This window comes from Xiphophorus hellerii, chromosome 20 (assembly GCF_003331165.1).
Source record: "Xiphophorus hellerii strain 12219 chromosome 20, Xiphophorus_hellerii-4.1, whole genome shotgun sequence".
NCBI lineage: Eukaryota > Metazoa > Chordata > Actinopteri > Cyprinodontiformes > Poeciliidae > Xiphophorus > Xiphophorus hellerii.
Window position 1 is genome coordinate 30781212 of NC_045691.1, and position 13027 is coordinate 30794238.

Genomic DNA, 13027 nt, shown 5'->3' on the forward strand with positions numbered 1-13027 from the left:
CCCCACTGTTGCCGACTTTCTTGCTATATTTAGTGGCACTTCAGACAAAAAATAAAATTGGTATCGGCCAAAATCGGAATCGGCCGGTCAGGCTTTTTAAAGACCGGTAATCATCGACTGGCCAGAAAACTGCAAAAATTGCTGCACTGCTAGTCGTATGGGAGAAAGACATGTCACCAACAATATCACTCAGCAACATGTCTGTAAGCTCCTGGAGTTTGAAAATATTCCACATCTTAGGAAAGTGAAGCAGAAAACATCAAACTACAAAAAAACTTCAAGTATAAAAAACAAACAAACCAAAAAAAAAAAACAAACATCTGTAACATTACTGAGGTGAAACAGCAAGGAAGACAGTAAGAGCAAGTATGATTCACTGCTGGGGCACAGTGGATGCATTTAATGAGTCAGACATACAAAAATAAATCACGACAAAGCAACACATGTACTGTACAAATTAAAAACCTCAAAGGGAAAAAAAAAGTAATTGCTGAGAGGACGAGAGGAGAGAGAACGTCCCGGTGGAGACGCGATGGACGCCGCTGCAGGAACACGTGACACACGTCTGGCGGGACGGGGCGGAGGGCGACCGGCGAGCTCTAGTGCGACGCCTCCGACACGCACCGCAACATGGAAAAAAAACAAACAAATTAAAGGGTCGTTTCACAACTTTGATGATATATATCCAAAAGCAAAACCTCTTAAGAATTGTACAAGTATAAAAAAGCTACAAACATTAATAAATTACATCACTGACACAGAAACACTTCACAAGGTGCTAGTAAAATAATTCTGAAACCTTCAGGATACTAGAAGTCGGACAAGTGGCTGGTCATAGAAACTTTGTTTGTTTTTTTTCTTCTTTTCTACAGTTTTTTCTCCTCAAAGCTTCACTTCTCGCTCAAACAGAATCACAATACAGTTAGCTTTGTGTATGTAAGGCCATATGACGATAAACATGTCGGCTAATTCCTTCTGTTGTTTCCCAAGGCAGCACTGATGACCGGAGAGGCGGAAAAGGAGGACAATATCGGAAATTCATATACATACATAGATACTTTTCAAATTAAATTATATATGTATAACAAAAAAAAAGTAAAAATGTAGAATTAAGTGGGAGGCAAAAAAATAATAAAAAAAAAAAAAGATACAAAAACTTAAAAGGCTATGTACAAAGCTACATTCTATACAGTGGAGCCATTAAAACAAAACAAAAAACACAGAAACAAGTGGAAAGTGTGCTGTGCTGCCTGTGGAAGCAAAGGAAGAGAGAAAGTATCCCCGTGTGACTGCGTCTCTGTCAGGGATGAGGCTCATCGTCGTGTTCCCGCGTCGCGTCCCGGTTCCTCCGCTTTTCCCCCCCCCCCACCTCCCTGGTTCCCCTGGTCCGGTCCGCCGATGTGCGTCGACCTACGTTCACGTTGGAGAAACGTCCGGACTCGGTGTGCTTTGTGCTTTACAGTCGTTGGTTTCCGTTTTCCTACCTAACGACTCGAACTAGAATAAATAAGTGGCGGCGCTGATAGTGCTCTGCGAACGGTAAGTGTGGATGTGAAGGCATAAATGCTGCTTGGGGTCGGTGCTGATCCGATCCGACGCTCCAGGAAGATTCCGGCTCAGTCTGACAATGATAAGCTGCATCCGTGGGTAGGAGCCCCTCCCTCCCCCGCACACCTCCCGAACCCCTCTACTCCGCCGACCCCCGACCCGAAGCACGCATGCAACTCATACACATGCAGGGGATACTTTCGCAAATCTTGGAATGACTGCAATGTACTTCTATTGAGCAACCCCTGATAAAATGACAGCTGTAGTAAAATGAGACATGTTCTCTTAAAAAATATTTATAATAGCTTCTGTACACTTTAATATCTGAAAGTTATAAAGTATAAGTAGAGGCAAAAACCTATCTGAGTGATGTTCTTCTTAGAAATTGAAAAATGCATGATTTTCCTCCGCTCCTGCGTCGTTTCAGTTTATTTTTTTATTTTTTCCTAATTCTCCTCTTGTTGACTTTTTGTTAGTGAGCAGGTTGCGAGTCTGGGACGAGGCCCAGTCGGTCAACCGGCCAGTCGGTCAACCGGCCCAGTCCATTAACGGCCTGCTGCTGCTGCGTGCTACAGGAGGAGCTTTCCGTTTCGATGGATCTTTAGGATCTTTCCCAGTCTCTGTTTGGCCGTCGCCATGCCTTTCTTTAGCCGCTTAGCTGTGGAGAGAAGGAGAAACGACGGGAAATGAGTTTGGATGTCCAGCTACACCACCAAAAACACAGAATTTTACCAAGTATTCTTAGTCTAGTTTCTAGTGAAAATATCTTGGTACACTTGAAATAAGAGAAAACTTACAAGTAACTTTTCAGCAAGGTTTATGAGCTTGTTTTAAGTGAATAGTTCCTTAATATTGATGAAAAAAAGTTCTAGTTCCATTGGCAGATTATTTTATAATAACATAGGTAAATTATCTTATAAGAAGTGAAACAATCTTGGTTTTAGGAGCCAGAATCACCATGGATCGGGTCCAGTTTGAAATCCTCAGCAGTCCGACCTCGACTGAATTCCTCTTCATTTCATTTCTGCCTGCAGCTGATAAGATTTTACAATGAACAACTCTGAGTAACTTGAATCTAATTTTCTCTGCACTCATTCGTAGATTATTTAGAGATTAACACATTTGCATGTGCATGCTTGTTATTTTATTTATTTATGTATTTACTTATATTCAGTCATATCTGAATGACTTACATAGTTGTTATATATATATATACATACAATTTTATCGCTTATAATTATATTTGTTCTATTAATATTTAACACTTTGGATGGAGTAGTTGTCAATTAATATCCCATTCTGCTCCATTCTATTTTCCTGTTTTATTCTATTCTATTCACTAGACAACCAGTTCACTTTGGTTGTTCCAATCCGATGAGTTAATAGCTAAAGAGAGAGAAGCTAGTAGAAACGGTTCAGGTGTGCTGCTCCGTCAAACACATGCCGGCAAAGTCTCAAATACAAATATTTTTCATAAAGTTACAGGAATCATTTTGTTAATCTGACGCAGAACGGACAAAAGTTGCGTTGCGGACCTTTGGCGTCTGCGGGGCCCAGTCGGTCCGCCCTGGCGGCGCTGCTGCTGTTGGTGCTCGTGGAGTTGGTGCTGTTGTTGGGAGAGGACACCGACGGCCGCCTCTGGCTGAGGAAGATCCCCGGCGCCATGGGCTGCGGCCCGCCCGGGGACTTGGCGGTGCCGGTGGTGAACTCGTGGTCGGTCAGGCTGCCTTCCTGCGAGTCGGCGTTGTGGTCCGGGGAGCTGCTGTCCTGAGAGTGTTTCGGCGGCTCCTCCGCCGCCGCGCTCTTCTTCTTGCCGCTTTTCTTTTTCTTCTTGGTCCTCTGCTGCTCCTCCTGCAGGACACATGACACGCGGTTACCCTTACCGCGCGTCCGCCTGGTCCAGCGCTCCGGGGTGCCTACCTGGTGAGACAGCTTGGCCGCGGCGGCGGCCAGCCCCGTTTCGATCGAAGCCACGCGGGCTCCTTCTCTCGCCGGTCGCTCGTGCCGAGGTACCGAGGGTCCGACCCGCGCTGCAACAACAGCGCTTTTAGGACTCGGAAGCGTGAGTTACAAGAGTGGCACGACGGCGCGGCGCTTACCTGTCGGGCTGTACGGAGTGTCGTCGCTGCTTTTCCTCTTTTTGGATCTCGATTTGAAAACGGGATTGTCCTCTTCGGACTCCAACGACGGGTACACTGAAACCCAAACAGGTCAGCGCGTGACTGCATGACAAGCGTGATGCTCTGCTGACGGGACGCCAGCTAAAGTCCATTCAGTAGATTGTTTGTTTGTTTTTTTTTTACTTAAAAAGTTGACTTTATTTTAGGTTTTCTACACCTCTTTTCCTTTTTTTTTCTACAAACTAGGGCACATAGAACAAACATTACAGACCAGCAATGTAATGTTGGTTTGCAACATTACATTGTTACAGGCCAATGTAATGTTTCGCTTGTCAAGACAACAAATATCAGCAAACAAAGAAAAAGAAGAAGAACAACGAAAAACAAGACGGTTCCTCGTTCGGTTGTGTTTTCTAACATGGAAGATATTTCCAGCGGTGGCCTGCAGGACAGCTGTTGGCCAGCTGTTGGCCGCTTCCCGCTCTCAGCCCGCTCTCGGCACGATCATCCCAATCTAGACTTAAATATCTGATAACTGGGTGATCAAGATAAAGAATGGCCTGTTTACAGAGGCAGAGCAGCTCCGGCCCGGCCCCGGGATTACACAGCAGGAATGTTCGTGCTACGAACAACTAATTAGACTCTAATTAGGAGTTCAAAAAGCAAGTAAAACAACAGTTCGCAACGAGTGTTAATGGCTTCTTAACAAGCGCGCTCGGTTCAAACAGCTGCGCTTGGAAGGGCTTCACAAAGAAAGCCGGGCGACGCGATGGAGAACGTTTGGAAACAACCCAGAAGAATAAACATTAGCTCCGATCAACCGCTCCAAATGAAACGGCTACAAGAGGTAAGAAGTAAAAGAGCCACAGGCCCATTCATCGGGAATCGGTTTGGTTTTTAGCGGCACCTGTTAGCATCAGCAAAAGAAAAAATTCAACCAGGGAATGTAATTATTTGAGCATTTTGTTGTAAAATATCAATTTGACGTCAGAGCTGCTGTCATTCGCTCCACAAGCAGCCCACTGTAAAATCACTAGTCATTTTTGTCCAGTTGCTAGTGCAAATATCTTAGTACACTTGAAATAAGACGGAACTAACAAGTTATTTTTCAGCAAAATATCAGAGTTCGTTTTCACACTGCAGCCTTAAGTGACCCAATTCCGATTTTTTGTCAAATCGGATTTTTTTATTATTTTTTTTTTTGCCGTGACCGTTCATACTTCCAAACATATGCAACCTGTATGTGATCTCCAGTGGGCAAACGACCTGGAAGTGTCCCGCATGCGCAGTAGAGGGCGCAATAACGTCAATGTTCTCAGTGTTTTGTTAACCGCCATAAGAAGAAGAAGTGCTCAGTGTTTGTGGAAGTAAACATGGATGATAACAGTGGAGCATCTTACGATTTTGAAGTTGTTGCCAACCAGAGCTGCATATTAACAACTTAACCCTCGTTACAGTCCGTCATGGTTGTTGTTTTTCTTTCCACTTGCCCGTATCATGAAGCAGAATAGTGACATTTGTTGAGTATCAGTGACGGTCAGATCGGATGATTGCGACCTGGACGTTAGGTCACATTTGAATCGGACACCCAAGTGGCCTGGGTCGCATTCGAAATAAATCCGACTTGTGTTGTTCAGACTGTCATGAAGAGATCAGATACAGGTTGCGTTAAGGCAAAAAAATTGGAATTGGGTCATTTCAGGTTGCAGTGTGAACGCAGCCAAATTTCCTTAAAATTGATGAAAAAAATTCCATTTTAGTTCCATTGACAGATTATTTGGCTAAAAAGGTAATTTTTTCATGTTATAAGTTAGTTTGTCTTATTTCAAGTGCACTAAAATATTTGCACTAGAAACTAGATGTTGTGTTTTTGCAGTGTTTCCTCTCCCTCTACTTCGAAGCATCGTCTCCAGTTTCTCTGGAGACTCCTCCTGAGCGCAGAGCACGGCACAGTACCCAGAGCAGTGTTGATTTTTCAAAAATAAAGCCAACTTTAACATTTCACCATATTTAAATCTACGTCGGTGAAAAGAGGGACATTTTTCTTCTGCTTACCGTAGTCGGAGTCTTTGAAACATGCATCCATGTGATCCTGCTCGTCGTCGTCATAGTCCAGGCTCTCGATGCTGCTGCTTTTTCGGGGTTTCTTCGGGAGCCTCTTGGTGGGCCGCTTGCTGTTGCTGCTCCCGCCGGCTCCCGCGCCGCTCTTCTTGTACGCCTGCGAGCCGTGCGAGTTGCTCTTTGACTGGCTGTTGCTCCACGGCTGCTCCAGGGTCTCCGAGGAGGACAGGTTGGCCATGGACAGCATGCCCTGGATGGCCTCCTGTGTGCTGGGAGACGCAGGCGGCTGGCTGCAGGGGAATGAGCGCCGAACAGAACAACCCGTTACATGTCAACTGGCATCAAGAAAAATGCCATCTGAAACCAGATGTACAAAAAGACAGGCAACCTGCTTACTGTATATCATAAAATTGTATTAAACTGTTCCAATTTTAGATCTATTACCATGTTTGTTTTTGTTTGTTAAATATGAGAATAATGAGAGAGAGAGAGAGAGAGATGTTTAGTAGATTAAACTATGATTTGGGTTCTGTGTTGTGGGTTTCCTTTAACAGGCTTGTCACTGTAGTTTGCTGGAATTTTGTCCCATTCCTTCTGATCAGAGTCAGAACTAGCTACTTTTACTCAGCTACATTTATTTGAGTAACTTTTTTTTTTTTTTTTAAAAACAAAAAACTTTTACTTGGGTAATTTTATTATTATCTTGGGTAAAATTTCTGGATTCTCGACCCACTGAATGAAGAACAAACATGTTTTAACCAAAAATTCACCAGACAGAGACACGCACCTGCAGTTTTTGTTAAAGTTTCTTAAGTTTTATAATGATAGAAACTGATTCATTAAAAAAAAAACATATTTCTGCCGGATTTTGTTATTTTTTGTTACTTATATGAATTATTGTCATTTTGGTCCTTAAAATACCATAATTTCAACAAAATTTATGTTTTGGTCTGTCTGATGAGGTAATTTCTAAATATTAAATGACTGATAATTTGATCAGTTACTCAGTACTTGAGTAAACTTTATTTTTACTCTTAATTGAAAAGTTTCTTAGATGGCTACCTTTTACATTTACTTGAGTAAATATATGCTGAAGTAGTGTTACTTCAGTACAATTTTTTGGTACTCTGCCCACCTCTGCTTCTGACGAGGAACTGGAGGAGTGTGTAGGCTTCTTCACTCACACATGTTTGTGTGGCTGTCTTTGTGGGGACTTTCCATTGACTTCCATTCATTTCTACAGCCTAAACCCCACTCTTACCCTAACCCTAACCAAAACTCAATTCACACCTTAGTCCTAAATCTGATCCCTGACCCAAAAACAGCGTTTCCCCTTGTGGGGACCAGGCTTTGGTCCCCACACTGCTCCTCTCCTTTCAGTGAGGAGCAGTGGGTCCCCACAACGTAGTATGTGTCAGGAAAATGGGGACCATTTTCCTGACACATGGTCCCCATTTTCCTGACACATACACACACACACACACCCGCACACACACACGCACGCACACCCACACACCCACACACACACACACACACCACACCTTGATACAAGATGATACTGCCACCAGCCTCCCTCATGATTGCGATGATGTTCTCAGACTTGCATTTATGACCATTCCATAATTGGTCAAAGGAAATGACCAATTATGGTCATTCACAACCATGTAGGTACAGGACTGGTTATTATCATTTCATATGACCAACAATGGAACAATTGCCATTAAGGAGGACAATTCTTATCAATCAATCAATGTTATTCCTATAGCTTTATTTCAAAAACTGCTTGGGTGGCCGAAGTGCTGTACATTAAGACTGAAACGTAAAAAAAACAAACAAAAAAAAAACTACAACCAAACAAAACGTACACGGTACGTGTGTTTTACGGTGCCATGCAAGATGACAGTCTGTCTCTCTTGTTTTGGCAAATTGATTTTTTTTTTTATTCTAATGGAACTAGATAAAAAAAACTTTAGTCATAACAGTTACATGTCTTTTTATGCACTGCGTGTAAATATGCGGTTTGAACATGAAGTCGGAATCTGAACATAAACGAAACGCATTAAGTCCAGTCAGCGACCGACATGACAAATCCACTATCAAACATCCCGATAATACCCGGTAATCGTTTCAGCCCCTGTTCAAAGCACAGAAACTTTCCGAAAAATGAACATATTTCAACAATGTTTTGTTTCTCTCTTTCATTCCTCATTTGTAGCTTTCAGTGTGGTGGAAATAGACCATCAAGAGGTGAAGGGAAACAGCAAACAGAGTGAGGCAGAAGGAAGCGCCTGGAGCCCTGGAGGCCTTGATAGATTAGTGTGGGACGGGATGCAAACACTGATTTAACACAAACTGCTGACGGAGTATTTGTAAACCGCCTGTTGCCTTTCAGCTCCAAGAAAAAATGAGAAAACTCAACTTTTTTATTCGATCACAGAGCGGCTCGTTTGTTTGTCAGAGACTCGGCCCATTAAAGAGGCCAGAAATTCATTTGCTGAGAAGAAAGAGGGTCTCAGGGGGTCCATTAAGAGATTAATGCTGTGCATGCGGTACTGCCCAGGAGAAGGGTGGGGCAATGGGGGGTTTCATGTGAACCTGAGTGAAGTTGCCCCGCCCCCATCCCCCCGCCTTCTTAAAACCAAATTGGTGTCAAATATTTGTGCTTCAAAAGGCACAAACATCTCAAAGATATTAATAAAAGTTTCCAGAGAAACATTTTTCTTGTCTGCACAAACTTAGAACAAATGTTTGACATAAATGTTGTTTGATTTAAGCACTGTTGGGGGAGAGGGGGATTGACCTTTTGACCTTAAAACTTCTTTTAATGTCTTCAAAGCCAAAGCGGCACAAATGAAAATGTTTGCTGCGTAAACGTAGTCGAGCTGATTGACACCAATTTTGTCTGATTTGAAGAAGTTGGGGGGAAGAGGGGGGGCTGGTTGACCTTTCATGACCTCTGGAAACATTTATTGATATCTTTAAAATGATAGTGGCACAAACTAATATTTTTTGCAGCACAAACATTTGACACCAAATTTGTTGGTGTCAAACATTTGTGCTGCGTTTGTGCAGCAACATTTTTTGTTTGTGCCTCTATCATTTTAAAGATAATAGTAAATGTTTTCAGAGGTCATGAAATGTCACCATATCTTTAAAATAATAGAGGCGCAAACAACAAAGTTCTGCTGCACAAACCAGCACAAACGTTTGACACCAATTTTGTTAGATCTGAAGAAGACGAGGGGGCCAACTTCACGCGCGGTTTTACGTGGTGGTATTTATCCTACCTGTTGGTGTTGTAGTCGATCCCGCCCACTTGTTTGCTGGCCTGCAGCAGGTCCAGGATCCCTGCGGCACTTCCGCTCTTCTTCTTCACCTTAGAGTTGCGACTCTCGGGCGACTGAGAGCCACAAAGCTGTCAAAAACGCAGCCGAGTCTTCGCCATTTTTGTTTGTTCCCCCCACAAAATGCAAACCGCCACAGAAAGCAGCTCGACGAGCCATCCGGCCTTACCTGCCGTGAAACCAGTCCTTGCAAGCATCGCACTCGATCATAAACTGGGTCACGTCGTAAGGTAATCTGCAGATGCAATACACTGGTACAGTCGCCATGTTCAATTCACAACTACGTCGGGATAGACTGGGGGGGCTGCAGGAGGAACAACGTCCTGCAAACAATATGATCCAATATGATCTTCCCCAGAAAAAAAAGCCAGGGGCAGTCCCGCCGGACACATGCAGCTAAGCTCGCTGCTCCATCCCCGCCGCAGCCGTGTTTGCGTTTGCGGAGCGGGCGGGCGAAGCGATGGAGGCTCGTCTTAGCTGGTTTTCCTGAAGTGCATTCTTTTTTATTATTATTATAACTATATGTGCATGCCCCCTGCTGACTGCACGGCACCGAGGCGCTCGCAGCGGGAGCCGGAGGGGAAAAAAAAAAAAAAAAAAAGTAGGCTCGGCGTCTTTGGCGGAGTAAAATAAATAAGTGGGAAAGTTACGTCAGGAAGCGGTTCTGGATCTGATGAATGAGTTTTAGGATCAATCAGCAGGAGCAGAAAGGCTGAAGGAGCGCCGGGGACACTGAGGCTCGGCGGCGTGGCCCAGCTTTGGTCATTAAATGAAATATGGAAAATTGAAGACAAATAAATGATTACATTTGTCTTAATTTTCAAAGACAAATGAAAATGGTCTTTGAATTATATAATTCAATTACATATAGATAGATAGATAGATAGATAGATAGATAGATAGATAGATAGATAGATAGAAATATATGTATGTAATGTATGTAATATATGTTACATATATATATATATATATATATATATATATATATATATATATATATATATATATATATAACTGTGTATATATATATATACTGTATATATGTGTGTGGGTGTGCGTGTGGGTGTGTGTGTGTTTAGAAATGGGTGGCAGGAGAGCGAGACAGAAATTGGTACAGGGGTCGAGGGAGAGTACACAAACTGGGTGACTTCGAATAACTAGATAATAAATCTAGAGTAAGAAATGACTGAAGCAAAGGAAAACAGAAACACTGCTGATCTACTCAAAGAATAGAAACCAAGGAAGACAGAAATAATAAACAATCCCAAAACGACACGAGCAACCCAAGTCCCTGACCGTTTTTAAGTGCAATGTGTGTGTGTGGGGGTGTGGGTGTGTGTGTGTGTGTGTGTGTGTGTTCCGGAAGAGGATACGTAGGAAATTCTTTGCAGATTTCTGATGCGATCTTCAAGTTCACATGGTTTGTGTTCTCCACATTTTCCATGGTGCTGAGCTCTTTCTAGACTGCAGCGTGTTGGGTGAGTTCTTCGTCCCCCGGCTTTGAGTTTATTGCCATCAACCGTAGTTGAGGTGTTGTATGAATACTTTGAAAGCGTATTGAACAGGAATGGTTGCTTTGAATGTAGCCGGAGGTATCATGAACGGTTGTTCAATGTCTGGTATGTCATGTGTGTGTTTTCCATTAAACAAATGTTCAACGATATTAGGTCCTCTAAATGATGGGACTGTTTTTTTCACCGGGTTTTAGCATGTTGTTTAACTCGACTGCATATGCTGACAGTTCAACGTACAATCAGGAAGATGCAAACCGTTTTCATAAATTCCTCTAGCCATTATGCGCTTTCCACGGTGCTGCTTACACTCTTGTCACGCCGACACACCCGTTATGTGTCAGGTCGCCACGCCTCCTCTTCAGCAAGTTTGTTGAGAAATCTAAAAAAAAAAAAAAAAAAATCAAATAATGGAGGAAGTGTTTGACTCATTTATGCTATCATAATAATCCCCCTGCTGCAGCCAGGCTTCTGTGAGGCAAAACAAGTCAATGCGATTATTACCTATCAGATCCTTAACAGATAATGTCTCTGAAGAGAGAGCTCATCAGAAAACCATATTTAATTGTTCTATTGTGTTGTTCAGGGAAATCTTTTTTGGGATATTTTTCCAATTTACTCCTTCTAGGTTAGTTTTTCATCTGGTTTTGGCAAGGGGGTATTGGGTGGAAAACAGCACAGATGCTCTCCTTCCTGGGCTTTCGGTTCTTCTCTACATAAATTCAGTCAGATTCCTAGAAAGAGGAGCTGCTCCATCCAAAGTAAATACCAGACCAGGTGTTTGCCAATGATCTTGTCTATCTAGTGTTCACAGGTGGCCAGAGTACCACAAAATATGTCGAGCTACTTCAACATATTTTTACTCAAGTAAAAGTAAAAAAGGTATTTGGCAGCAAGTACTAAGTAACTGATCACATTATCAATCATTTCATATTTAAAAATTACATCATCAGACGGACCAAGATGTAAAGCTAAGTGGAAAATTACAATATAACAAAAATAATCAAATGAAACAAAAGAACATTTTTCCAAATCAGTTTCATTCAATAAAAGAAAAACATGAGACACCTTTACAAAAACTGCAGGTGTGTGTCTGTGTCTGCGATGCTTCATAATAAAATAAATCAAATAAAAGCAAAAAGTACAACATAAGAAACATTTTCCTAAAAGTACAATTTTTTTTTCCAAAATAGTTACTCAAGTAAATGTAATTGAGTAAATGTAACTAGTTACTACCCATCTCTGGTAGTTGGTGAATCTTTGTCGACTCAGATTTGCATATTTGTGCATCAAACTGACAGAGAAAGTCAGTTTTATATTAACTGACTCGTAGAAATCAGTCAATAATGATGCCAGCTCTCGTGGAATGGATGAAGTTGTGAATCGTTAACGGTAGGGGGCAGCATTTCCTCATTAAACTTGCGTGCGTGAGACATCGCTGTGATGAACACAGAGGCTGCGTAATGCTGCGAACCTAATCACCTGTTTATTGAGTGATGTGTCACCGGCATTGTGTCCAGTCATGCTTAAACGTTTTTTTTTAGTTTTTTTTTATGGCTTTATTTGAAAGTGCTAAGACAGTTAAGTAGTTAAATACAGAAGTCATGCAACATAGATCACCAGGAAATCGAACCTGCGACAGCCGGGCAGAACGGCGTTCTTAGTCCTCTAAGAACGCCGTATGTGGAATGTGCTTAACCCCTGCACCACCACAGCAAACCAGTAATGTGCACACCTTAAATATATATGTGTGTGTTTTCTTTTCTTTCTTTCTTTTTTTTTTTTACATTTGTTTACTTCTATACCAAAGAACAAGAAAATTGGTCTTGAGAAGAGTCATTTCCACTGCTGGTTATTTCCCTGGTTCATCTTTGTAATGTCTGTCATCCGCTCTGACAGAATATCAGCTTCTAGCCCAGATTCTGCCAGACGGTTCCTCTTTTCTTAGAGCTGCCAGTTCATCACAGATCACCGGATTCTGTTTCTGCTCCACAAACCTTACTGATCCACAAATCTGCCTGTGTGATTACACTGTAGCTGCATGCTGCTGGATGCAGAAACTGGATCCGTTTGTCTTGAAGTGATATTTTGTTGATGACTGGCACTGTGCAAGTAATAAAATCACTTCTAATGGTTTTGCTGTTGGTTTTGAGCTGAAGCTACAGCAGAAGTAGGTTTTCATGCTTATGTCGAAGGTCCACAATGCTGTGTTTTCTATTCTGGCGGTCGGTGTGTTAAATGTCTGTAAAAAGGACAAAATGATTCATAAGTTTGACTTGCAGTCAAACTTGTTATGGGAAGGTTAGCATTTGTGTACTGACAGGATGCAGAGTCAAAATATCATAAAAATACCACAGAAAACTGATGTCACTTTGTGTCTTTTGGGTAAGACACCTCACCCACCTTGCCTGCTGCTGATCTTCAGAGGGCCCAACAGGTGGCG

General features: G+C 42.3%; 1 protein-coding gene across 1 annotated transcript; it reads right to left on the minus strand.

Annotated features, from left to right (window-relative positions):
- Positions 1 to 367: 367 nt before the first annotated feature.
- On the minus strand, positions 368 to 9340 carry phf2 (PHD finger protein 2). Its single transcript, XM_032549452.1, has 7 exons — positions 9332 to 9340; positions 9017 to 9129; positions 5724 to 6019; positions 3648 to 3743; positions 3469 to 3578; positions 3084 to 3399; positions 368 to 2206 (listed from the first exon to the last, which is right to left on the minus strand). The coding sequence occupies exons 1-7, from the start codon at positions 9338 to 9340 to the stop codon at positions 2118 to 2120; spliced, it is 1029 nt and encodes a 342-aa protein (XP_032405343.1). The 3' UTR covers positions 368 to 2117.
- Between the last annotated feature and the right edge of the window lie 3687 nt (positions 9341 to 13027).

What these genes read in the sequence shown, in the direction of transcription:
- phf2 (XM_032549452.1), bottom strand. An exon ending in CACTCCGTACAGCCCGACAG is followed by an intron (nt 3,579 to 3,647) that starts GTAAGCGCCGCG and finishes CTGTTGTTGCAG; the next exon opens with CGCGGGTCGGACCCTCGGTA. An exon ending in GGGCCCCGCAGACGCCAAAG is followed by an intron (nt 2,207 to 3,083) that starts GTCCGCAACGCA and finishes TTCTCTCCACAG; the next exon opens with CTAAGCGGCTAAAGAAAGGC.